At 37.6% G+C, this 27,994-nt stretch overlaps 1 protein-coding gene across 1 annotated transcript in view; it reads right to left on the bottom strand.

Annotated features, from left to right (window-relative positions):
- Positions 1-27,158, bottom strand: part of THOC2 (THO complex 2) — a 50,144-nt gene extending 22,986 nt beyond the window's left edge. Inside the window, exons 1-21 of the mRNA XM_029959188.1 lie at positions 27,006-27,158; positions 24,638-25,275; positions 18,813-18,868; positions 17,538-17,629; positions 16,338-16,389; positions 14,260-14,330; positions 13,439-13,560; positions 12,549-12,682; positions 11,022-11,188; positions 10,477-10,569; positions 8,001-8,156; positions 5,383-5,555; positions 5,046-5,241; positions 4,640-4,681; positions 3,908-3,949; positions 2,935-3,065; positions 2,747-2,848; positions 1,585-1,669; positions 1,143-1,236; positions 586-666; positions 212-308 (exon numbers count right to left, since the gene is read on the bottom strand). Coding sequence (XP_029815048.1) covers positions 212-308; positions 586-666; positions 1,143-1,236; positions 1,585-1,669; positions 2,747-2,848; positions 2,935-3,065; positions 3,908-3,949; positions 4,640-4,681; positions 5,046-5,241; positions 5,383-5,555; positions 8,001-8,156; positions 10,477-10,569; positions 11,022-11,188; positions 12,549-12,682; positions 13,439-13,560; positions 14,260-14,330; positions 16,338-16,389; positions 17,538-17,629; positions 18,813-18,868; positions 24,638-25,275; positions 27,006-27,158 — 2,777 coding nt within the window. The remainder of the gene's footprint in view (positions 1-211; positions 309-585; positions 667-1,142; positions 1,237-1,584; positions 1,670-2,746; positions 2,849-2,934; positions 3,066-3,907; positions 3,950-4,639; positions 4,682-5,045; positions 5,242-5,382; positions 5,556-8,000; positions 8,157-10,476; positions 10,570-11,021; positions 11,189-12,548; positions 12,683-13,438; positions 13,561-14,259; positions 14,331-16,337; positions 16,390-17,537; positions 17,630-18,812; positions 18,869-24,637; positions 25,276-27,005) is intronic.
- Positions 27,159-27,994: the final 836 nt, after the last annotated feature.

Below are 27,994 nucleotides of genomic sequence, written 5' to 3'. Positions count from 1 at the left end.
AAAAATGTCACAGTTATACAATTAGAGGAGAAGTGTACTAAAGAGGACATTATTCTTTCCACTATTTAAATTTCTTAACCTTCCCAGTTACTGTAAGTACAGTTTTACCACTACTAGAGTAACTACTACATCAAGTGCCCACATACCAGTAAACGCACAAATAATACATTATAAAAATTGAATTTATAAAGATCAATTATGCAAGACTTGCCTTTTCCCAGCTTTCAGTTGGTTGGCTACATACTGCAGTAGACCAGCAAGTTCAATTGGGTATTTTCGGAAAACTGCACCACAAAAGCTTGCCAGACCTAAACCAGAGAGAAACAGCTGTCATTGCACCTCATGGGATACTAAGCATTAAATAAACATTAACAAAGTACATATGGGATGTTAGCCATAAATGCATTTTTGCATTACAAAGGAAACACTATTTTCCTATTGATTAAATTTGCCAGCTCTCCATTTTGTTTAAAAGATTAACCAGTGCAAGTGAAATATTGATCATAGTGATCAATGGTATAGTAGATCATAGGGAGGGTAAAGCATTTTAAACATTACTGTAATAAATAAACCAAGAATACTAACTCTGCAGCCAGCTCGAGATCGTAGTGTCATCGTGCTTCATTCTCTCCTTTTCAGGGTTTGCCAGTGCTTCAATGATACAATCTTTAGTGGAGTTAAAGACAATATTTTTCCTCAACTTATAAAAACAAAAGATTCACAGATCTGTTTTTCTGGCTCCACGATTTGTAATATATGAACATGATAGGTAAGTATAGAAAGCATGATACAGGAGATCCACTAACATAGTTATGGTATAAAAATATGAAACCATGAAAGATATAGTAACTTCAAAGCAGTATTTACTGTACTATTTACAAGATTGTTATGCCTTCAAGACCAGAGTGAAAGAAAAGAAAATCCCTTAAAAATAAACAATAATTTCCCAGTGTGAAAGAATTAGAGAGGTTTCCATAATCCACTAAAAGTGCAAAGGTATTTGCAAACCTCACTAAAATTTCCAGCAAAAAGCAACGAGAATAGAAAGCAACAGAAGGTATTTACTTACAGACAACAGATTTAATCTGGCTACAACTGCAGCTTTATCAATAACTAATGTATTGACTTCCATTAAAGGATACATGCCAAGACATCGTAGTTCAGTGAAGTGAGGTATTTCAATGAATCAACGACCGGAGTTATTAAGTTATCGTATTTTTGTATTTGTGATAAGATCTGAAAGTTACAAAAGACATGGAGCTGAACATGGACAGTATTTGGTATCTTTCACATAATAAAACCACTTAACAATATTTGTCTTCAAAACCTACAGAAAACATGCTTTGAAATTCATATTTCAGAAGATCATAAGCCACTGTCAAAGCAATAGGTGATCTCATTAATTTCTGGTACCTTAAGATACCAGCAAAACATATCTCAGACCTGTGCACTACTAAAAAATGACTAGATGTTAAAATTTGCATCAGAAGTAAAAAATATTGAAATCAGAACTGCAGGTCCCTTCCTGCACTTCAATATCTGTTGTTAGTATGAAATAGTATTCAAATACATGTTACTACGTACATAATCAAATAAAATTGTAGGATTGCTGTGGCTGAGCTTCCCAATTTGTCTCCCAGAGGGTTTCACATTTTCCTTAGTTAAACGCCTGTAAAAGAGAACACATTTTATTGCAATAGACAAGCTAAAAGAGTATTAAAACAACAGGTTAGTTCCAGTGAAGAAACACCTTTATTAGTCTCAGAGATTTAATTCTCACGAGCAGGTGTGTTTTCAAGAAATGTAAACACAGAAATACTACTCCTCTGAGAATCAGAAATTGATAATCCCACAAGACTCAGATGGTACAACCACACCAGTTGTCCCTGTATTACTATGGGCAATATTCTAGTTCGCTTTCAGAAGTCATCAGTGAAACCTGCACCACATACAAAACTACCATGTGATCCTAATCTCTCCTGAAAATTTAATTTAGCCACAGATCATTTTATATTTGTTGCATTCCGATCACTGAAAACCAATAATAATTTCTTTGTGTTACACTTGCACAATCAAAATCCACCGCACAAGTGAAGGGAGGGAAAGTTTTACGGTCTATGCAGCAAGTTAGAAGGGAACCAAAATCACTGTTTCTAGCTTTCACAGCTCCAAGTCCAATCCAGTAACTACTACTGTCTTGCCTATGTAGAGAGGTTCTGATTATCCACATTATAATACCACACCATCTGCTTTCGGCAACAACAAATGCAGAACCCAAATTCCTGACAATGTCAGAGACATTAAATGTGATGTAAATCTGAAATTGCTGTGAGCCCACCTGAAGATGAGAATTAATCACTTTGTTCAACTTACTGCCCTACATCCAAACCTACAGAAACCACGACAAGATTTTTGAGATACTCAGAGAAAATATGTTGTACTCTTATATTTCCATAAGCAAAGTAACTTATGAAACAATAGCATACCCATGCAAAAAGTTTTAAATCACTTAATGGGACATTTCTCATAGATTAAATATCCTTGTTGGTGACAAATTTGTCTGTATCCTTGCTTCCTTGACATTTTTAACAACAGTAACATTAAATACTTCATGAACAAAGACTATCAGTGAAATTACAGAGTCATTAGAAAGCGAATGTATTTATGAAGTTCTTTTTTCTTCAGCTGGTGACATGCAGTACATTGTATCACAGTTCCCAACTATTTATGGGAACAGACTACTTACTTCATGATATACTTGGCTCGGTCTATGGTCTGAGCTTTAACTTTCACCAGCAGTGGGTGACTGTTGTACGTTTCGTTCTTCCACTGCCCGTAAAGGCGGTACCTTCAAAGATTAGAAAGGAAAACTAAGTTCAGTACTGGCAATTCAACGGATCATTCCAAGGAGTGGAAACTAATTATTCTACCCACCTGTACTGGTATGGAAAAGTTTTGAACATCCCCCATAATTCCTCAGACATGCATGCATTGCAGTCCATCAAAGAAAGGGATGGAAGCAAGACTTGATCAGTGATACTCAACAAACAGCTGAACAGCGTCTCCTGAGGGAAACAAAAAACTCCAGGTAACCCCCAAGGAATTGCCTCAGAAGGAATGTTATGCATGCAATGCAGACAGAGTACCAATTTCCATATTATCAGTATCCCATCTTTACACTTGCCTAAACATTTCTCTTTTGCATTGAGCTATTTTAGAATAACTGTAGCAGCAAAAAAAAAAACCAAAAAGTGAAAAACCCTGAAGAGACTAATTTTCTCTGCAATTATTCAGGAAGACAGAAAATTATGCAAAGTGAGAAAGAAGAGGAACAAGTAATAATGAAAAGTGCATAAACTTCATATTGAAAACTCACTTGTTGATTTAAGAAAAAAACAAAAACTTGTTTTTTCTTAAGTTAGATTTCAGCTGGACACTTGTGAACAATCTTGATAATTCAATAACTTAGAAGTAAATAAATTAACCAAGTTAAAAAAATAACCACTATACTAATAAACACCTCCACTACTTCCAATTTCTCTTTTTCTCTCCGCTTTCCCTAGTAAATTCTTTTAGATACCATGAAAAGTGTATTTACAGAATAAATAGCTGGAGGTTCTCCAGCTGATTCTGAGAAAAGAAGTAAGATGCACGGACTAAAGAGAATAAGATTAGATCTGAGGAATGCAGGGAGAAAGAAAAAAAAAAGGAAAAAAAAGGAAAGGAATAAAAACAAACCCCTGATACAAGACTGTATTTACCTTTAAGAAAAAAAAATCAAGACAAGGCTATACCTTTATTAAAGCATTAAACTCTATAGAGTTTTACAGAGGTGTCACACAGTTGTTAAACATTTGGTCACAATCACAATCTTCCATAAAAACACCTTCCTCCAAAATAAACTCACCATTTTCTCTTTATCTTCTTGTTTGCTTCCATCAGACTGAAACTATAATAAAGACATGTTAATTGTAGCACAGTTAACACAACAGTTGCAGTTTCAGAACAAGGGCTACTTCAGCAAAAGCACAAACCTGCAGGGCCACGCATATATTAAGTGTTTAATTTGCCAGATCTGTCAGCATTAAAATATTTTTAAACAGAAATTCAAATCCATAGATGAAATGCATTCCTTACACATATAGGGACTTTGCACAGTTTTGTCCAAAAAGAGATGATAACTGAAACTACATGGAAACTTGCTATTATATATGAAAATCTGAATTTTCTTACTGGAGAGAGGAAAAAAAATGCCCTAAGCATTCACCTTCTATCTAAAAAAACCTCAGGACTTCAAATGCAATTATCAACAGCCACAGACTATTTCCCCACCTTTCTCTCACAGTAACATTCTCTTAAGCTTTTAGTCTTCATTATTAAATTACTTTTCTGCTCTTCTTGCTCCACTCACCATGAAAAGCATATTAAGCTATCACACCAGTAAGTGCACGATTATTTTAAAGGTACACTTAAGCATGAAAGCTGCAGTGCAATGTTAGTAGTCTAACTTTTAAACTACTGTATGGGTTAACTTACAGTCAAATTACCTCCAGTTATTTCTACTGTGTGTTAAATGTAGTTTCACAACTAGAACATGCTGATGGCAACAGTGCATTAAAAATAACTTTCCCTATGTTACCTTAACCACTCTGTCACTGACGAATTTCTTCACAGTTCCAACCTAGAGCAAATAGCTAAAATGTTGCTCATTCTTGTCAGAAACATATTAAACTACTACATAAATAGATTTACAGTAAACCTGTACAAGAGATTCCTACAGCCAAGTAATCTCAATTCCACTGTACATATCCACAGAAACAAGGGCTTTCTCATAAACTGAAAGTGCCTTAAGTTGTTCATAAAAATGTTTATTGATCATAAAAATGATCGAAAAATTTGTAAGATTCTCCAAATTCGTCTTAAGTCAAAGAAATTTTTTCTGTTTTATCATTCGAATACCTACACAATTATTAGACATGAGCATTTTTTGACATCAGAATAACTGGTATTTTTCAAGTTTTGACTAGCTGTTGTGTCATACCAACCTCTTTCATAAATGCTTTTCCAAGGCGCACTACTTTTGCAAACAAAATGGGATCATGGGACAGATGAGGACCAAGGTAACAAAGCATGTTGAACACTTCCTTTCTCAATTCCTCAAAGCTCTCTGCTTGTTTTGGAGCTCTCTGGTTTGGCAAAGAAGAAATCGGTGACCCTTTAGCTCCTTTAGGTACACCAACTCTGAAAAATAAGACATGCAGCATTTCACATGAAAACAGAAGTGAACATTTTAGAAATGTATCAATAATTAGGTTTATTAGTGAATTCATGCTTGTAGAGAAATCGTTTTCCCCTATGACAGAACTCTGGTCTTCCCTTTACCTGCGGTACAGAGGCTCAATTGTCACATGGACGAGCTGGCAAAGGGCGACCGCGATCGGCTTGTGCGAAGTAGTGTAAAAGGGAGGCATCTGATCCATAATACTTTGTGCATGGTGCCAATCACCAATTTTTAATAAGGCTTCCAATAAGCCAAGCTTTTGATTATCAGGAGGCTGCAAGATAATAAAGGAAAAGTGTATTCATAAAGTCTTTCTAATAGTTCTCTTTAAGTAGCTGCAATCCAGAGCTAGAGAAGAAAAAAACCAGTACTTCAGCTGTGTAATGAAAAACTGTGCAAAATAAAATCCAGCCAGACATTTAGACAATAAGCAAACTTCAAAAGAAATAATAAACCAGTCCACGTAGAATCTAAGATCTGGATTAAAAAGAAAGTTAAAAATAAAATTTAAAACAGGAATTTATGAAGTTGCCTGACATATGTCTGATCACGTACTCTTCAAACTATCACAGTCTATTGCAGTTTATTTCTTTACAAGACATTTTAAGAACAATGCAAGCATTTAAGAATCCTCTATGCTGTGTGTTTTTCTGGATTTAAAAGCACAAATTTCTCTTGCAAAAGCAGATTAAAATAGAAAGGAAAAAAAAAGCCGAATCAACCCCAAACCCTTTCCCTGTCTCTTAGTGTGCCTGTACCAGAAGTTTCACATCAGCAACTATTCCAGGAGACTCTAGATTTAAGTGCAAGTCTCTCCAGGCTGTATGTGCTACAGCAGGCACTGCTCACACACACACAGTGGGCCTCGAGTGGGCCTCTCTTAGGTAAACAGGCTCTTCTGACGTGAGCTCTCCAAAAGCCAACAGAGGCCTGGCACAGAAGGGTCAGGCTGGAAGTGCTGTCAAACCCAGCCATGCTGCCAAACCCAGCCATGCTGCCAGGTGTCCTGATCTCTCCCTGTCTCCCTGTTATACAGTTATGTCAAATGCATCTTAAAAGGTCAAAGCAGAGAACGCATTTATCGACACTAAATTATTCATATTAGAGTCATGAGACAATAATGAATTTTAACCATATAAAAATAAGCACTTTGTGGATTTAAAAGAAAAGTCATGCCAGTAATTGTTAAACACTACTTTCCTTACCCAGGCATTTATTCCATGGTACTGTCTCAAAAATTGTACATTGAAATGACATACTAGATACAAACTACTTAAATTTAAACTGTCAACAGCTTTCACACATAGTTACTCCACCAATTGCTATGAAGTGCACAGCTAAGCACATACAAAAATACTTTTAACACAGAACAAGCTTTTCAAGAAACAGCATGCATTGCATAACAGTGTCTACAGTCAGAGAAACTTTTTTGTTAAGTACAGCTCTTAATTTTCCCATCATACAGGTTCAGATTTTGTTATTTGTCATTTTAATCCTTCAGAAAAATGCTGCAGTTTCTGCTACAGCTTAAAATTCCCTAGTTCTTAATTCTAAAGCTTAGCCATAAAAACTGTCTTAATTCTTCTGACACCACTTGCAACACATTCGCTCCCCATGTCCCATCAAGAGTTTATTTTTCCATCAGATCATGGTGACAAGCACACTTCAGAGAATTCCAGGCAGCCCCATTTGACTGCAGAGAAGGTGGACCACAGAAATGTAGTATAAGTGAGAAACTTAAAGCCAGTGAAAGGAATCAGTTTAAGCAGCAGCTGTGGCTGCAGTTGAGAGCCAGAGAGAGTAACTGTATCAGCTGCCTGAGGGAAGAAAATGGAATTAGATTTTTCAAGCTAGGCAAGAAAAATGGAAGGAGGGAGAAAGGTCAGAGATTAATAGAAACAAGGAGGATACAGAAAATCAAGAACAGAAACTATCAAGACTGATGGAGCCCTCCCTCCACTCCAGTATGCCACTTACAAAATGCAAATACCCAACTTTTATTTTACTCTTTTTGTTTTAAGTAAGATGTTTGAGAACTACTTAGGCACTCAAATGAGCATGGCAACAGAAAGGTCGCTAAGAGATTAAATAATTTTGTTTCTAAAGTAAGGTTTGCACACTGAAACAAATTAGATCTAGGGCAACATGAATATGACACAGTAGGAACTTAAATAAAGAGTATAATATAAATTTATACATATGGAGATACAGATTTAAAGTAAAATACAACGAACAGTTACAATTAAGAATGTTCAATTACAACCTTTTTCTACAATGCAGGGTAATTATACCAACATTCCTAAGTCTGGCAATTCCTTACATCCCAATTCTTCATTGAGAGAAATAAGGAACAAACTCTCACTAATGTCCTTCCTTTTGTGAAATCAACTAGGATTATACTTCCACAGGTCCTAGAAACACAGTTGTTAAAGGCTGTGAAGTGTATGAATGTTGGGACATACTGACACAATAAAAAGGGAGGAAAAAATTACTCACTGAATCAAGAATATTAAACATAGAGAAATCCAGAACAAACCCCAAAGCATGCATTTTTGCACATTCCATACAACAGAAATGCAGTCAGAGGACAGACAAGCCATCCAAGAAGTACGTAACTGTCTTTCAAGTAAATACAAAAATGTTTTCAGAACAATTATTTTGTTTAGTTTAATGCAATTTAAAATCATTTTACTGAAAAGAACGTTATTCAGATACACACCTTTTCGGTTTTCTCCTCCTCTTTTTCCTTTTCTTTCTCCTTTTCCTCAGTCTTTTCAGATGACAAGACAACCATTGTAAGTTTTCTGACAATTTGTTTAGCTTCCACTATCTCTCGCTTGTGTTCCTCCATGATGGCATTATCCCCTGGCAGAAGCTGAAAAAACAGAACAAATATATCTGAAAACTGAAGTGACCAAGTGCTGCTCTGGATCACTTGAGCTCAAAGCAGAAGTCTGTCCTTCCTTGTTACTAATCAGATTGCCTTTCAGGGAATCAGTTTCTTTTCCTTGTTGCCATCATCCCAACAGGGAATTACACCATTTAAGAGACTATTCTAAAATCAAGGACTCCTGAGAAATAATACTGCTCTATTTCTTCACAACCATGAGTTGTCCAAGCTCCTGTTCCCCCTCCAATTCACCGTTCAGCTGTAGTTTCCCACAGATTCCATGATAAGACTGACCCAATTCAGTGCCTTTAAACCAAGTGAATATTCAAAAGCATGAATTTTCACTTGCTTATCTAAAAGAAAAAAAAAAAATTTAATCCCCAAGGAAAACCAGATAACCTACTTAGCCACACATTCTGACTGCCCCTTTAAAGGAATACCATTTAAAGCTGACTAAATTTTCTATTTATCAGTAATGTGGGTTAAACACATGTACCATCTGCTCTTTAAAAACCATCTTAGATTAAGAAGTACCTAGTATAAGACCTCAGCATAGTCTTGTACTTGAGAATGATCAGGGTGAGGAATATAACCCCACACTCAAATATTAAAAGGTCAAAGTCTAAGACAAAAGAAAAGCTCTTTTTCTGACAAAGTCAAACCTTAAATTAGTTCCTAAAACCAAGTTCAAACTTAACTGCAAACAAGTAATCAAAACTTCCTGCAGAGTCATGACCTCTTTGACACAAGGATCTTTTCTTTTAATGTTTTTAACAAAGGATTTTCTTACTGTTTTTTCTTTCCCCAAACTGATGAGAAAAGGGAAGACAGTAGAATTCCTACACTTCACAGAAATTTGGGCAAGAAAAAATACCACTTGGAAAGGTAGAAGGTTTAAAGAGTTGCAGTTTCTCATTTGAAAACACAGGGAACCTACTATGATTCACCAAGAAACATCTAGTACAGAATTTCAATGGGTAAATTGTGTCTTCAGGATGCAATACATATTCTACAGGGCTGAAGAGAACAGTTCTTACAGGCTTTGGAGGGAGGGTAGAGATAGGGAGAACATTCTGGATATGAACGATAATCCCACAGTGCTCTTGTACAGCAGCCACACAACATGCACCACTTCAGACTCAACACCTACGTGCTAATTATTTTCTAGAAACTCACAGCAAGTTAAACTAAGCCTGAACTGGAAACAGATAAAAAAATATGCCATCCCAAACATGAACAGACACAGAGACATGGCAGAGAGATTCTGGAATGAGACTGACAATCCCCATCACTCAGGTGAACAGTGTACATGAGCTGTGGGACTGTCAGAGGACGTGCCCTCACCCGCACAGTCTGAGCTGAGATTGCACAGGCCACTCTCACCCCAAGTCTGAGCATGTTCTGTAAGCTTACAAACATTCCTGACCAAACAAGCATTATCATCACCCATTCCTCCCTCCACACCAATTATCTGAGACGTGCACTCCTACTCTTGCTCCACCCAACACATTTTTAGCCGAAATAGTCGACAGTTACTGACCAATCAGATTGTGACTAATGCTATGAACTGCCACACAAATTAATGGCAGGACTACCTTCCAAAACTTCCACAGCTGTAACTAGAGCTCGTTTCCTTGATTTCAGTGCAAGAGTTGAGTCTTAAAATACCTAATCTTGAAATATCTATGGATATTCTGGAATTTAAAATTCTTGTATAATGTAAAATTAATTTGATAACTGTAACATTCTGTCTGTCATCTGTCAAATTGGGATGGTGGTTGGGTGATGTCTGACTGTCAGACTGCAGAGGATAAGTCTCTCTGATTAAATCTGAACATATAACTCCCTTTCTCTTTCAACCTAACAAATGGTCAAGATTCTCGTGGAGAATGAGAGACCTATTCAGGAACATGCAAGAGCTTAAAAAAAATAATCCTACTATTAAACTAAACAAAGAATGTTAGGAGCCAACTGTCCTACCGCTTTTTTCAAAAACTGACCTTGTAAAGCAAAACTCAAAGGATCTAATTCTTAAGGAAGGTTGTTAAGGAAAATTACTGGGTTACTGACCTATTCAGACAGGAGGTAAACAATCTGGAGAATGTTACATAAATAATTCAAATAAAGTTTATCAGCATTTATATTTCAGTGTGTGCTTATTAGAAAGCACTGAAAATTTTAAAAGACATTAAATATTGTACATACAAAGGCATGAGACAGTATGCCATGAATCTGAAGATTTAGAAATAGGGTTTTTTTAATGTCCTCAGCTTTGGCATTTGACAAGGGTAGTACTGTCACTTACATGAACATAAAGATCTTCCAACTCTATGAGATTATGTTGCAAAAGGACAGCAGCAACTCTGTATAAGGAGGAAGGTGTCTCACCACTCGGATCCTAAAAAGGACAACATTGCAAATTCAATTTTCAGAAACAAAAACATTCAACTTTCATCACACCTTACAGTGGTGCTTGCATGCAATTGATAATTATACATTTAAATAAGAACCTTGAATATCTTATCAAATATCAACCATGACTCCCCTGCAAACATGCTCTTCACTCTCAGGGACAAGTCTTTTGTTTATAAGGTACAATCTCTTTGTTCATGCCAGTCCTTATACAGCTACTCAAGTTCAAGTGGAAGATATCAGGATTGTTTTCAGCTCTTTTAGGGAACACTAAGCACTATCTATAAGAGACTTCCGACTCAAATGATGACATTATTGCTTTTAATACTGGAATTCTACTAATTAAAAATCTGCAGAAAACATCCTACCACTGACTGCAGTTCAACATTGTGTATAACCAACCACCAAACCCAAAAATTAAGAATGGAAATACATTACCTGATAAAATTTGAATTTGAACCCAAGGATGTGGCATAGAGTTTGAGGTTCACACATGTACATGTAAGACTCAATCAGTGGTACAAAGAAGTCATCATACTCAGGCCTGCACTCATAGACTTCTAGGATAATATCCAAAACTCTGTTAGGATCAAGGTTGAAACATCCTAGTGGAGAAGAACAGAGTAGAGAAGTTTAACATGGCTCATTTTCATCTTCAATCTGTTTCTAAAATATAAGTGTATTAATTTTTAAAATTAATTCTTTTCAGTTAAAATTGAGCCTGGACTTCTAAACAGCAAAATAATCTGGATCATCTATAAACACAGCACTGATGATTTTGTCTTACTGGATTTTGAACTAGGTAAAAATACTAAACAGGACTTTCAATTCAGATTACAGAAAAAGGAATTAACACCCTGAGAAGAACATTTAATAAGAAAAACCCAGCCTCACTAAGACCACAGTGCCAGCAAAAGGCATGGGCTGCTGCTTCTCCCCTTGTGCTGGCACACATATCCATCCAGTCACACAAATCAGTCAGGTTGTAATTATTTTACACCTATTTATTTTATCCAGACACATCCACTATGCAGATATATAACTGCATCAGTCTTTCCTCCCCCAAGGACATTTCCATTTCATGAGAACCTACTGCAAGTCAGTACTTTAAAAGAACTGACACTTTGTATGAAGTCTATTTGCAATTCCTAAAATTCCAGAAGACAGAAAAACGTCTTGTTACAAAATTCCTCAAACTGAGTGTATTTTTTACTGTAATAACTAACAAACCCATCCTTCTCTCTAGATCTCTTCCAAAACAAGTAGTGTTGTTACAGGGATTTGACACTCAGGCAAAATTATGTGATAAATGATTTTTTTTTTTAATAAAATAGCAGGATAAGCATTTGCCCATTACTGCACTGGCACCATATGAAATAGGCACTGGTGCAAACATTGTATTGTATAGTACACAATATGATATAAATATTGCATTGTACAGAACTCTTTATTCTAAAACAAACAGTAAAACACAGGCAATTACAAGTATTTCCAGTTTTTAACTTATTTTGCACTTTGATGTGACATTCTCGTCAAGACTCAACTCAGAAACATGGACAAATCACTAAAAAAACTAGATAAAGGAAGAACATTTACTACTTCTTATTTCTCTTCATAAGGAATCACTCATTCAACTTCTTCAAGAATAAAAGAATATTCATGCATTGAACTGAGCACCTTAAATAGTAAAAAGCATTACTTTGTTACATTCCAACCTGCCTGTTGAGGTGACAAGCACTTCATCAAAAAATACTGCTGAAATGAATTGAAACCACAGCATATTTGAGGCTGTACCATAAATTCAGAATCTAAAGTAAGTTTACCAACACAACATTCCCAAAATTAATTTTTCCACAGAAATGGGAACTTCCAAATGTCATAATTCTATCCAAGGTGATCTACTTTCTGTAGTCATAAGATCATAAAGGAAAACTAAAGCCCATATTCTTCCAATAAATTCCTTACCTATTAAAGATTTGATATTTTCAAGGATTAAATCACTAGTGATATTTCCAGATAAGTCTTGACCCAGTTCTGCAATGAGCTTTGCATAACCTTCATTCTCCTCTCTTAGCAAATTAAACTTCTGTTGCTTATAACTGCAAATAAACAGAAATTAAATACTATTGTGTAACACATATCCAGTGAAACCATTTATGCCTCTAGCAATTTGTTATACAAAATGCTAATTTTGAACACATTTTTAAGAACTTGTAATTTACTTGAGCTATTGCAAAAACTACTGAATGCAGTACACGAATTCCTGTAAGGCAGCAAGCACTCTCCAAACAAATCCAGCTCTTATTTCAAATGCAGACCATTTAAAATATGCTTACACTTAACAGGAAAGCTTGTTCTTACACATTACACTGGAGAACTGCTCTCTAGCAGTCCATGCTTAAGGACCTATTCTAGTTTCAAGTGAAACACTGGATGCAGAGACAGAAACCAAACATTCCCCAAAAAACATAACCCATAGTGCCCAAATAAAGTAAAATAACTATGTTTGCTTATTTATGAAAACAAAAGACTATGCTTAACTGATGCAATAGAAATAGTTAAATTTCTTATACTTTCTAAGTTCACATGTCAAATAAAATTAAGTATTAACCTGCATATGTAGAATCACTGTAGCAAAAACATAGGTAACATGAAGACTTTATACTGCTCAATAGTTTGAAAACTAAGGGCTAACAAAGTTCTTCTGTCAATGACAAGTTACAAATACATTTCATAAAGAAAACTGAATACCTTTGAAGAAACATTACACATTGGTAACAAACACTATTACCACACTAATTATCACTGCCCCTCCTCATCCCCTCCCCAAACAACCTTTTTGCCCCAAAACTTACAATAGTTTTGTCTTTATTTTAACAGACTTTTGATTGAACTGTTGAGACTGCTTGATGAGTCCCAATGACTCCAGCGTCTCTGGATCTAAACGCTCCTTTAGGACAGTGTCAGATACAAGATACTAAAAAAACAACAAGAACATACACCAAAGTTGTGAATTACAAAGACCTAGAAACCATATGATTATTGCTTTAGGCTACATATGCATTCTGACTACAATAAAAACAATTTCATGATATTAAATGCATTTTGTTTCAAACACAGAAGTGGACAAAACAAACTATTAACCGAAACTGGAATTATACAGTGGCAGATTTTATATACAAGAGCACCTTGAAGAAACAAGCCCTAGAGTCTAACTGCTGATTACCAAGTATACATTGCACAGCATGTGGAGACATTATTACCAAGGCATATTTACAAAGGCTTATTCTCATATTCTGGGAGAAAAGCCTTATTTTCACATGCTGAACTTTCCTACAAATCAAGCTTATTCCCTGTGGTTAGGAATGCTACTTCTAAAGACAAAGGAGGTTGCATGAAGGAAAAGTGCAACTCCAAGCATACTTCGGTAGCAAAATTTCTGTTGAACTGACAGGTAGAAAAATTAAAGTTCTCTCGAAACTCCTTAAAGAATTCAAGGGAGAGCTGTACTATATTCCCCTACCACTACACTTTGAAGATGAATTTTTAAATTATTTGGGCATTTGTGAAAACATTCTGGAGGGGGGGAAAAAAAAAGAAGCAAGCTTCAACACTGATTTTTCTTGTTAGATTTTGACATGCAATTTTGCCAAAAGACTTCCTAGGTGTAACTTACCAAACAGGCCAACACCAGTTGTGTAAAATGATCCCTCTTATTTTTTTCCTCTAAACAACTTGTTTCAATGTCTACAAAAGAAGATGGGGGGAAAAAGAAATCATTTCTTGTGAAATTTTTTAAGAGTTTCTTCTTTTAATAACTATTCTGATAAATGCTAATGATACTAAGGCAAAGCAGCTTGTTGATAACATGCTATCTTCTTGCCACCCACTCGTCCCTCATGAGGTCCACATAATACTTTGATGACAATTCTCACACATCCACAAGTCTCATGAAAAGTTAAAACAGAAACTAGAACAATGTCTTAATTTTTCTTGCCCTTCTCTTTGCTGCAATAACATTTAGGTAAGCATTAAAAATCAATAATAAGCACAAAACCAGAAATACAAACTGCTGAAGAGAACTCCATGATCCTGGCCTTAATGTAGTGTCCTAATCTCTCCCTGGGGCCTCAGAGTAACTACCATTTACTGTCTGGTCTGCAGTCTTTTACCAGCTATGATTCTTTATGACCATTAATTTCTTTTGTATTGCCAACTACTGAAAGCAATTCATAAATTCACTCCTATGGGAAGCCAGGCCAGAGAACAGTGGCCAAGGAAGCACACCTGCCTAAAGTAGTTTAAAAAAAGCACATCGTTACAGGAAGTGAGGAGCTGCAAAAGGAGTAAAAAACTCCATAAAAGAATGCAAGGCAGACATTACAAAAACCAAACAAACAAAAGGCCCTACAAAAAAAAAAACCCCACACATAACTCCATTAAAATCAGACCCACAGAGAAAACATCAACAACAAAAATGTGAGAAAGAAGACCCCAAAGAGACTAAAAACTAATGATGCAGTGGAAGTAGGGCTGAAGTGGAATCAAGAGACCACCCAGATCAGCCTGGACCCTACAGCTCAGCCTCTCAGCCAAAGAACAGTCTGCTGAAAAATGTTAGTCCAGGAAATGTGGATGAGTGGATATATCCCAATTCTCATACACTAAACCACATTAATTATAAGAAAAAAATTGCCGATAGTAGCAAATACTGATTAAAGAGAAAAAGTGTTAGAGGAAACAAGCAAGAAAGTGCCCAATGTCCTTCGTCCCAGACTTTGAAACCTAAGTCTTTAATCTTACTATTCTCTGTTGCTAGTCAAGGGATGGCATTAGGCTGCACACTAAAGAGAAAAAAAAGACAAAAAAACCGCAGACAGATACAAAAGTAATTATTACAAGAAGATGATATAAGTACACGGAATGCAGCACTGTAAAAAAAAAAACAAAATCAAAATTCATCACTTAGATGTTCAAACCAAGGCTGCACATGTAAGCTTAATTAGGTGCCTCTCTTCACAGGCAGCCATTGCACAGAGGACACCTCACTCCTTTAGTACAGGTAACAACAGGATCTGTGACAAGCAGACCATCAAAAGCATTTTCTGAAAATTTTCAAGTCGTTGAAAACTAGACATGGAGCAAGACAGAAACTGCAAGCAGTTAAAGCTATGATCTGGAAAATGCTAGAAACATGAGAGAAACAGCTTTGGATCAGCATGACAATATAAAAATCCAGAAGTTATCACCAGTATAAGACGTACACATCTTTAAAGCCTGCTCAGCTGGCAGACAGTGACTTGCCCAGTGATGCCATTTGCCTTTAGATTTATGGACAATTTGCATAAGCTCCATTTCACTAACAGTGACTGTACAGATAAAAATATTTACAGAACACATTCTGAGAAGAGAGGATCTACCTACTCGTAAGTCAACTTTTATTTAAAATATTTAAGAATGATAACATCACTAAGTCACTGATTCCATTAGCTAACATTCTTACAAGCTAACTCCTTTAACTATTCTTGGCAGATTAACTTCCACAGCCTTTAATAGGCAAACTTCTGGAAATGGAATGAAAATATATTAATGAGTGAGATACAGATACACTGAGGAGGAATCAACATAGTTTGTAAAGAGAAGCCATGCTTTACAGATTCAATGAAATTTCCTACAGAAGTCAACAAGCAGATGCACAAAACATGTATTTCTCAAAATCTGTTACAATGCTGAAAGGAAGGGAACCCAACTTACCTAATATGCAAAATACATCAGCTAGGATAGAAGGCATGTCTTCTCGAAATTCCTAAGAAGGAAAAAGATCCCACTTAATGAATACAGAATTCCAATATGCACACTTACAAAATTCTTATCTCGCTACATAAAACACTTAATCATAAAGTAAGTTCATATTCATTAATTCATATTAATAATGAAGATGCTTAATTATTGACTAATATCTAACATAAGTGCTGTACTAATTATTGATACATAATGAAACACCATAACACTTTAATGTAATTTAAAAGTGTATCTAGTGACCAAGGGAAAAAAAAAACCCTGGTCAGTACCTCCATTTCTCTAAGCCCAATGGAACTCCCTGTGTGAGGAGCAGCAGCCTGTACAGTGACCTGCACTTTCTCAAGCACCAAACAAATTACAATTTCCTACAGCAACTAAAGATCCAACACTGTCACATGCCATCCCAAAAGCAAGGTGCCCTAGAACCTTGACTGCCCTCAGACCCAATGCACAAGTTTAAAAAGCACAAAAAGGTTACACTATTTTAATGTAACACGTACTTTTCCTTAATGTGCACATCAATACAGCAAACCAAGAACTTCCAAAGAATAAGAAATACTTTTTATAAGATTCTTTTAATGTACTTTTTCTGTTTTGTTTTTTTTTTAAGGAACATTGGTATTTGGTAATCTTGGAGGTTTAGAGGAAAAAAATTCTTTTCCCTACTTTCTCATTTATTCAAAGCATTTTAAGAAAAACCTTTTTTCAAACCAAAAAATAAGTCTAATGCATTATTTTAAAGGTCATCACAGAACTTGGAGATCCCAACAGTAAAATGGCAGATGTTGTTACACTGTTATAAAAACCAGTAGGTGGCATTACAGATGTGCTGCATGAGCAAGTGACACTTATTTTTAGCATTTATTAGAAACTTCAGGCTTCATATGCCCTTAAAAAATGACTTAATTTTTAATTTATGCTGAAATGAACACATCTATTCCTCACCATAAAAGGTAGGGGGAAAAATGAAACCCTGCCAGATTAGATATATATCAAGTGCATCCAAAAGAAGAAAAAGAGCTTGACAAGAATGATTTCTCAGACACAGAAAAAAAAAAATCTCTTGAATATTATCCTGCTTGGATTTCATTTGGACTTTTATAATAAAGTAAAAATTTAGTAAGTATGCAATGATTACAAATATATACTCACTATGACATCGCCAAGAACATTAGAAGCTTGATCATGCTTTAAGTTTCCTCTGACAACATGGTATGCAAGCTCATACAAAGCCTGCTGGATATCTGTTGAAAGAAAAGAGATGATTAAAGAACATGTTACATAATCCTTCACCTAACTGCTAAAGCAATATTTACAATAATGCTGAAGACTTCAGACACCCTGCAAGCAAACAGGGTATGCTTCTGTTACCAATGAGAGGGATTACTTTGCTACTGCTGATAGAATAAAATTGATCATCAATATCTAAGACCTCACACAAGCAGATAGTAAGAGATGATCCACTTTATCTAGAGAGTTTATGGAATAATTGTAATATGGGATGAAAAACTACAGTCCTGCATATAATAACTTGAGTACTGGTAGTTGGTTTAACAAAGACACCTTTACCTTATTCACACAAACACCATATTCTACATCCATAGAAAACATTCCACTATTTTCTCCTTATCATGTCTCATCACAGATATGCTTTCAAAAACCATTTTTCTTGGAGTAAGTAAAATTTAATTGGAGAAAAAAGTGCTTAAAAAGGACTTTTTAATTTAATTTTTTTAAAGACAGTCTCCTATAACTCAAGAATGCAACCTTACAAAAGCCTGTATTAAACTGAAGCACTAAACAGAGGTACTGCATTCGAGAAAAATCTTGCAATGTTAAACACGGTCATTGGAAAACCAGCTGTGCTAAAACTGTAAGGTTCTTAAACAATACACTACAATGTTGTGACACTTTTTACTATATGAAAAATAACAAGCCTCCATGCTTTCACCTTGCACTTGTACCACACAGTTCATTCAATAAACAATATTCAATAAAGAAGTTGCAGATCTTAATGCCTCAAACCAAGTACTCAGTAACATGGTGACTGCAGACCACTGTAGCTGAATTAAACTCAATTTTAGTTTTTAAACAGGCAGGTTAATTTCACACTTGCACACACCAGTGTTCATGTATTTAACTCTTAGAATAAAACTTAGATGTATGTTGAGTTTGCAAAACACAATTCATTTTCTACAGCAGAAACCAAATACTAGATGATGCTGACACCACTCACTGAAGACAATCCCAGTTGTGGATGTTGGTACTGCCTTAATATTTGTAATATTTCCCTTTAGCACACACTAATGGTCACCATATATGAACATTCCAAGCACACACCTGCAGAGGTACCATGATCAACTATTTCCAAGTTTGTTTTTTTTTAATTTAACTAAAACCAAGCAACAAACCACACAACCAACTTACCTCTGAAACCCACATCATGGTTTTTGTTTTCGCTGAGAGCACGACACAGCTGCACACTGAAATAAAAATATATTAACAGAAAAAAAAAGAAAAGAATTGTTAGATACTGGCATACACACAAATGTTTTGGGGTTCTTGTTTTTGTTGTTGCTCTGGCTAAAGCAGCTTAAGATTCATGGCTGACTACATTTAATTTTTCCAGAGTAAACCCTCATTCAGAGAACTTACACAGCAACGAAACAAGACTCCCAAGAGATCTCATACACATATAAATCACAGACTTAAGAAAATATTCTTCCTAACATTACACACTCTTACCCACCGAAAGGTGAGAGCATGAGGCAATTTTAGTATGAATGGAAGCATGGAAGTGGCAGCAATAACCTACTGTTGTTATCCAATGAAGAAATTCTTCTCACAGAGTTACTATGACAGTTTTCAAACTCTGGTCTGTAAAAAAACTTTCAACATTAAACTAGGTACATGATGTTTTATCAAAAGAAGGCAGAATTTTATTTAAAAGAATCCCCTATAGGATGAGACCTGTCACATTCCATTGTCGTTGGTCGCTCCTGGGGCTCCCTCAACCCAACAGCCATATGCAAAAAGTACACTAAGTACTCTACAGACTGTTCCATGAAATAAATTAATGGTTCTCTGTATTATAAAATAAATTCTTAAAGAGCAGGCTTCTCCACTACACTGACAGCTTAGAAATGGTCATGCTCCCAAGATACAAGGATCTTCCCTCTTCTCTACCACTACTGTCACCCCAGGATGAGGCTTCAAAAGCAGTTTCACATTTAGAAGTGACAGTTTTTTAAAAAAGGGTAGTGATTTATCTATATTATAACAGACACCAATGAATATTTTAAGAACCTTTGTCACATTTGCACATTTTCAACCAAAAGTTCACATATTTTTCCGAGTATCTTTCCCATGCAGAAACTGAGGACAGTATCAGAGTTATGTTGCATTCCTACATGAGATGGCAAGACTACAGTTTCCTGTGGGAGCCATTTTTAAGTTGTCTCAAATAAGGTAGGTATGCAGAATTATTACAGAAAAATAAACAGTAAAAGATACTTCTGTAGCAATCCATTACTCATTCTGTTTGCATCCTATATAGATCACCGCCTCTCTAACAGGACTAAACAGCTGTTCCAGCAATCACAGGATTATAATTAGCAAATATAAGGTATACACACCCTTTACAGACAACTGGAAAGTGGGGAGTTTCACACAATGTAATCAGTAGAAACAGAGAAGCTGAGCAAAAAGCAAGGGTGTGGTTAAGATGTTCTAGATGCTATTGAAGAGAATGCAATGTATTTGGAAATAGCCAGAATAGAGACAGCAAAATAGGGGAATAGGTATTTTATTTTTCATGAACAGTAAATATGTGGTTTTTAAATAATAGATTTTATCCCCAGCTGTCCTCAAAGAGTGTATCAATTCAATATAAATCAATTTCCTTAAATTTTAATTACTCCTCCATAAAGAAAGCAGCCTATAAGCACTCATTTCTATGCTCTGTACACAAATAACAGTAAAGTGAAGCATCTGATTCCAAAAAAAATTTTCTGAGATGCACACTTTGACCCTTATGTCATAAGGTGGTATCATCAACCAGGTTAACAAAGTAATACTACAAGGTAAGAGTTTTAACCTCTTCCTATTCCCTTTCCAGCAGCACCAAAACAGTACTATCAACTTCACATTACTTTAAGACGTGAACCTGCTTGATCAATGTAACAAGAAACTCAATATTTAAGATCAGTCTGCAAAACAACTTGCTTAATATTTGCAAATAGAACCCACTGAATTATTAAACTGGAAGAAAAAGTGGTAAAAGAATTTCTTTTTGGGTTCATGTTCTTTTCTACAGGCACTCTCTCCCCAAAGGAAGAAGACCTTTTCCACAGGCGCTGCCAGGCAGTGCAGGTGAGCCTATTCAATGGTTTGGTGCAGAGATGGACACATTCACCAACACTTCTTCCCTTCTCAGCCCCCACAGTTCCAGCTCTCACATTAGCTACATCAATTTTATTGACAAACCTGGCAGAAAACTGGTCAAAAACTCAGCCGACTTGGAGCAGCTCCCCAGCAGGTCAGACAAACACCCAGGTGACCGAAGACAGGGCAGAAGCCCTGTAACAACTAGATGAGAGACTAGTTCATCTATCTCAACTGAGTGCATCATAAATTAAAATCAAAATACCTGCACCTTCACAAGAATAGATATATCAACGTTGGCACAGTCTGTTAAGAGTTCATCTGCAACTGTTATTACTCCAACGTTGTAGCTCACTGCTGCAAGCTGAGGATGGAGAACTTCCTTGCTCTACTAAAACACATCCCTTCAAACGAAGATAAAACTGTGTGAGACAAGAAATTCTGAAGCAGCGCGAGCACCTATTAAACAAGTTTGTATGGCAGAGCCAGCAACTGAACCAAGGCCTCCCAACTCATACACCACATCCTATAACCTCCACTTCACTCCCACACATGGATTAAAGCAGTAATTATCAAAGTGCATGTGCCTGCTAACATCTAAGTATATGCATAATTTAACTGATGTGGGTAGTTCTCCAGTTGAGATAAAGTACAATCAATTGCATTCTGCAGTCAGGATGGCAAAACTACAACTGAACAGTTTCCCTGACTCTCAGCCCTTTACTTGCATGAGCAAAGTCAAAGTGTTGAGTTAATGTTGAGAGTGCCTGAAAGATCAGGTCTCAAAATTTCACATTCACAGAATGTTAAGCTTCTTCAGTTTATCTTGAGGCTTAACATATTGCATAAACTGCCAGACAAGTACTTTATTAAAGCCCTCCGTCCACACTAAAGGCTCCCTGATGTGTTGAATCTCTCACAAAATAAGGTATCAATCAGTGCTTGCCACTGCATGTGTATTATAAATATCTATATGGGCTTCAGTCACGGACCAGCATCTTGTTGGGAAGACATGACAAAACAGTCTCACTACATGGGCAGTACATAAATAGGTCTACAAGGAGTCCAGACTGAGCAGCATAAGTAGTCACCCTCGGATTCCAACTCCAACTGCACACAATATCTGGCAGTAGCAACAAATGAACATAATAAATTGTATTTAGATAGAGAAGGGTCTTAACTATATAAAAAATGACAGACAAGATGACCACATCCTGATCAATGTCTAGTTTTGGCAGCTAAGAACATTTGAAACTACCACAATATACATTTATGTATTTATGTTTTGAACAAGGTCTCTGAAAAATTTCCTGGAAGCAAACTGTCACTGCTGCCCTACTAATTAACACTGTGACACTCTAAGACACACAAAATCCTTACCTTCTGGTTTTTGGATACTACTGTTAAATCATGACACCACACCACTCAAAAATAAAATTTAAGAAAGGAGAGCAATTTTTTTAAGCATCCATTATTTATCCCAGTAGAAGATGAAATACCAAACTAAAACAAATAATTTGCTTCTCTCAATACAGTGTCATATTCCTCCAAAACATAAAACTGTGCTTTCATTTAGGCAACAAGTAACTGCCAAAATACTATCTCAACTGATCTAGTCAGATCATGAAAGCCATTTCATGCTCCAGCAAGTAAATATTTTTTCCATAAGACCTAATCTTTTCTTTCTACTAATTATGGGAGGGGGTCCTCACTTTTCAAAAAAGGTGGTATTCGTCTCCCTGTGAATAAGCCAACACTTTGTTTAAAAACAAACCAAACCCCTCCATACAGAAGTGAATGCTCTCTGACTTCATGTGTGGGCTTTATCAGACCAGGCTTCCATACAGTAACAAAAAAAAAACAAAAACAAAAACAAAAAAACACCTTCTAAATTTTTGCAAATCCTCTATTTGCTAGCAATGTCAGTTTTCTCCTTTGGCAGTATCTTTCCCCTTTCCATTTTTCTAACTTATCATTATAATGTATTGTCTTAATTTTGAACCACAAACCCATGACTGGACTTAGGCCTAGACCTAATTTAAGTTTCTGGGCGTATTGGTATTAGATAAGTAATTCGATAAAATTAAGAAGTATCATTACATTTATTTCCCTTTAATATTTTAAAATATTTCATATTTCAATATTTCATTTTGAAATGACAGCATCCTAGTTTTGTTTTCCTGCAGTAAAATAGGATAGGAAGTTATGAAAAAAGAAACATGAACTTACACACTGAAGACTCTCCCAATAAAGTTAGCTTCCTAAACAGTTCTCTAAATACTGGCTACAGAGATGTAGTTTGGGTTCTAGAAAGTAAGTTTAAGCATGTTCCTTTATGTTTATAAAGCTACCACTGTAAAACCTCACAACTGTCATCCAAGACACAATCACATTTCTTTTAAAACATATGGCCTCTCTTGCAAACTGCTCTTAAAGTCATGCCTGGAACTGCGTTTAAGCAGTATTCCAAATGAAGTGCAAATGCCACAAATACAGGAATTTAGCTAATCATTTTGGTTTTTTGGTCCTGTAGCAAATGAACACTTTATTCCCATCGTGGTTAAGAAGCACTGCTCTAAGGGGAGGGGAGAATCCTAAAAGGTTTTATCATGGTCAAAAGGTAACTTGCTCAAATTGAACGTGATCAGAGCAGTTGCCTTTATATGATCAGCTATGACATTTCTGTCCTCGTACAAACTCCACACAACCTTCCAACATGTTTAACTTACATACTAACATGATAACGGCTCCATCATAATTCAAACCAAAAGTTACATGGCTACAAAGAGAGGCCCCTTCACTACAAAATGGAGGGCCTGGAAAGAACAGTATTTTGTGCAGGGAGGCTCTACATTCTCTGTTCTCTAACCTACCACCTTTTTCTTCATGCACAAGGAAGATCAGCAGCAAAGCTGCACACCCTTTTAAGAAAGATGAACAAAAGAAAATAAGAAAAAGAGCGACTCTCGTTTCTCAAAGCGATCCCCCAAACACCGGTTATTTACAATTATAGGGTTTTTCAGTTACAACAAAAACAGAAGTGCATGGAAGAAAGAAGAGCATTTAAAAAGTATAGTTAGTACACGGAGTACCGCTGTTAAAGCTAATAGAGTAACGTGAAATGGCAATACTAGTGAATTACCCCAGAAGAGATGCACTCCTGGAACGCAGCACACAGCAGTCAGTTAACTTGCCAAGATGGCTTAAAACAGACACACATGAGGCCCTGAACGGAAAGCTCCCAGCACACCTGGGTTGGTCTGGGAGGCTGCACCCAGGCCCCTCGGTGCACAAAGGTTACTTTGTGGGATAGAACAGGCATGACTGGCTGATTTACCCCGCCTGGGTCAGAGAATACAGCGCCAGTCCCCTCGGAACCGGCAGAAAGGTGGGAACGGGGGCCGAGGCCTCCACCAGAACGGCCAGCACCGCGGAGCCAGCGGAACGGGAATGCGCCAGGGTCCGTATTACCGCGGGGGGCGGCTGAAGAGGAGCCCGACTCCCGACAGAGACACGGGCCCGGAGCTAGTAGGGGGCGCTATCACCGACGGGCCCAGCCCCCCACCCCCCGGGGGCCCCCCCCCAAAAAGCCTGCCGGGGGGGGGGGCCGGCCGAGAAGCCGTCTCCCCCCGGGGCGGGCGGCAGCACGGCGGGCGGAGGCCCCGGGCCGACTCCGCCGACCGCGGCCGGGTCGTACGCCCAAGAACCCGGCAGAACGGACGCGCGCCGGCCAGCCGTCCCCCGCCGCCCCCGCCCTCCCCGCCGCTCCACGCAGGCCGCAGCGCCCATCCCTTCATCAAGCCGCCACACAAAGCGCCCGAAGGGTGGGAGCTACGTCGAAGGCCCACCGCGGCCGGGCCCGCACTCACAACTCGCTCTTGCCGCCTTTCTCCAGTTTCTTTATCCACTCTTCCGGGAGCAGCGCCGAGCCTATCTTCCCACGAGAGGCGCGAGGGCCGCGATGAGCGGCGGCCGGCGGCGCCGGGTCAGAGGGACCGGACGGGCCGCGAGAAGCCGCGGCGACGCGGCCGTGCGGCGGGAGGCGCGGGGCACGGCGGGCTGCGCCCTCGCGCGGCTGTGCTCGGGCCGCGCGCCGCGGGGCGGTGCCAACGGGCCGCGCGCGTGCGCTGGGAGCGCGGGGCGGGGCGGGCCGCGCGGCCTCGGAACGGCGCGGGGGCGGGGAAGCGCGCTGAGTATCGGGGCCGGCGGGCCCGTGCGGGCCGCGGGCACCCTGCCACAACCCGCCCTGGAGCCGGTCACGGGGCCGCCGGGCCCGTTGCGCTGGACAACACCGGGCGCGGGCCGGCCGCGTTAAATCCGAGCGGGTGCGGAGAAGCGCCCACCGTGGGCAACGCGTGCGTTGGGCGCCGCCGCCCCCCCACACGCGCCTCCCTCCGCAACCGAGCGCGGCGGGAGGTGCGAGACGTAAAAATAAAAATGGCCAAAACGGCGAATCGTGGGGCGGAAGGGGGGGTTTTATTATTATTATTTTTAAAAATAAAAATGGCTAAAATGGAGAATCGCGGGTTTTTTAATTATTATTTAAAAAATAAAAATGGCTAAACCAGCGAATCCTGGTTTTATTATTATTTAAAATAAAAATGGCTAAAAGGGTGAATCGTGGGGGTTTTTCTATTATTTAAAAAATAAAAATGGCTAAAACGGTGAATCGTGTTTTTATTATTCTTTAAAATAAAAATTACTAAAATGGTGAATTGTGAGGGTTTTTCTATTATCATTTAGAAAATAAAAATGGCTAAAATGATGAATTGTGAGGGGGGTATTATTATTTTAAAAATTAAAAATGGCTAAAGAAGCGAATCTTTATTATTTTAAAAAATAAAAATGGCTTAAAAGGCAAATTGTCTGTTAAAAAAAATAAAAATGGCTAAAATGGTGAATCATTTTAATAAATACTGTTAAGAAAAGCTGTTAAGGGTTTCAGTAAAAATTATCATGTAGCATCTAAATGGTCTCTCTCTGGATATAAAAGCTTGGGGCAAACCAACTCTATGGATGTTGTCTTCCAGTTGTCGTCCCTAATGCATGTGCCTGTTTTATTACGTGTTGCTCATCTGAGCATGGTTAGTTGACAAGGTGGTGATAGATCAAACCCTGATGATCTCAGAGGTCTTTTCCAACCCAGTTGATTCTGTGATCTCTGTTAAGTCTCCCCAGGTTGTTCTGTGTTCCCTTCAGTTGCTAATCAGGATATAAGAGTTAAAAACATTCCATGTGGTCAGGCAGCATGTTTTTAGTCTTTCCAGACATTCCTCTTGCCTATCAGGACATCTTTTGTTGTTGCCTTCTCAGTCTCCTGCATGACTCCACCTCTGCTGAAGTGTAAATCATTACAGGAATACAATGAAACTTCAGAAAATGGAGAATTAGAAATAAAAATAAATAAAAGATGAGGTGAAAACGATGAAACAGAAGAAAATGGAGAATTTTAAATAAAGTCAAAAGCTGAGGCCTCAGTGCACCTGTGCCTATGGCAGTGCCAGCACTGCTGTGTTTTCTCTGCTTTGTACTGTGTTCTCCATGCTTAATCAAAATGAACAGTTTTCAAGCACTTGGTGTAGGAGTGGTTTTCCACTTACAAAATAGCCCTGAGAAGAAAGTGTGTAGAATTTCAGCAAATCCATTCTACTTAATTAAGATGCATAGTATATACATATACATGGTATATACATATATGCCTCTAAAACACAGAGACTCACACATTTTAATAAAGTAATGTAGGCAAAGCAAAATATTTTGAAAATAGGTATGTACCAATTCCTCTTCAGATTAATATATTATTGACACAAAGTGGTTTTTATTCAAGGCTATAAAGTCATAATTACTTTTGGCTTATCCTTGCTTTTGTGGTGGACATCTTTATGTAGTGAAACATCTTTCTCAGTACCACCTGATGTTAGCTGAATTGTGAGGAATACCTAGGTTAAAAAATAAGATCTGTATTTTAGTTCTATAAAACAGCCTTTATAGTTAATTATCCATCTTTTCATGAGGCTTTTGTGTGCTAGAAAAAGCGTCGTGGGCATCCTAAGATTCGTATAAATGAGTCAGAGAGCCTTGTTAAAAGCTAGGACAGCTTTGTGTTTCCTTCTGTTATTTATACAGGTTGATTTTTACCTTTCTAAATAATGGGATAAAATAAAATTTTGAAAAGAAGGAAAAGTGATGACGACTGCAAAAGCAGGATGTGTCACACGGCAGTCTCAAACCACCTACTGTGCTTCCTGCCTGAATAAAGAAGTACTCTGAAGGTTTTGTCCTAACTACATTAAAGAAAATGCCTATGTCACCACTATGGTAACAGCTGGATAGCAGCAGGAAGTCATTTAGCTTAATGGCAAATACGAGGTTTTCAAGGGTGTAGTACATTATCCAGCAAATACATAGCTAGAAAAGTATCAGTGGTAATTTAAACTTATAAAAATGTATTTATTCTTGGTTTTCTAAATAAATACTACAGATACCTACTAGGAGAGCTGGAAATATAAAAAAGCAGAAGAAATAAAACATCTAACAGCTCATTTCCCCTATATTAACCCACTCCATGGATTCATATGACAAGACACAATTTTAACAACTGAGTGCTTTGCGTTACTTTCCAGACACAGACATTTAAGAATGACTGTTTGGAATAAAATGTCCTTTATTATTTGGCTTATCATGTCCATGTAAGAATTAATTGTCCTAAACTCTCAATTTATTTTTTTTTAATCAGTCATTGTTTGGCAATTGCTCTTTTTCTGGAGACATTTCTGAAATTCTCACACAGAAGAAAAATGACACAGAGAAGGCATGCTTCCACATTTTCTAGATTATTTCCATTTGGTAAATGCTGTTTAGGCAAGTAAGAATCCTAAACATTAGCTGATACCAGCTGTTTCCATTCCTCTGGGCAACTGAAAAGAGAAACATTCTCAGACAGTGATTGTCAAACCCATTTTACAACTTTGGGTTTTTTTCCAGAGCTAAACTCAGTGTCACTTCATCATCCTGAGCTATAAAATGTCCCAGATTTAATTAAGATCAGTGGATGTGGAGGAGCACACTGTTTGGGAAAGGTTTGCTTGTTTTCAGCTTGAAGTCAGAGTTGTTGTTTGCCTTTCTCATCCACTTGCCAACACAGGCAAGAGCCAACTGCAGATTTACGTTTCACTTCCAAACCTTGTTGACCTGGAAGTCTTCTGGTCAAGACTTAAGTTGTTGGT

Source organism: Manacus vitellinus, unplaced genomic scaffold (genome assembly GCF_001715985.3).
Source record: "Manacus vitellinus isolate BGI_N305 unplaced genomic scaffold, ASM171598v3 scaffold_19_pilon, whole genome shotgun sequence".
NCBI lineage: Eukaryota > Metazoa > Chordata > Aves > Passeriformes > Pipridae > Manacus > Manacus vitellinus.
This window is presented reverse-complemented; position numbering and strand designations above follow the sequence as displayed.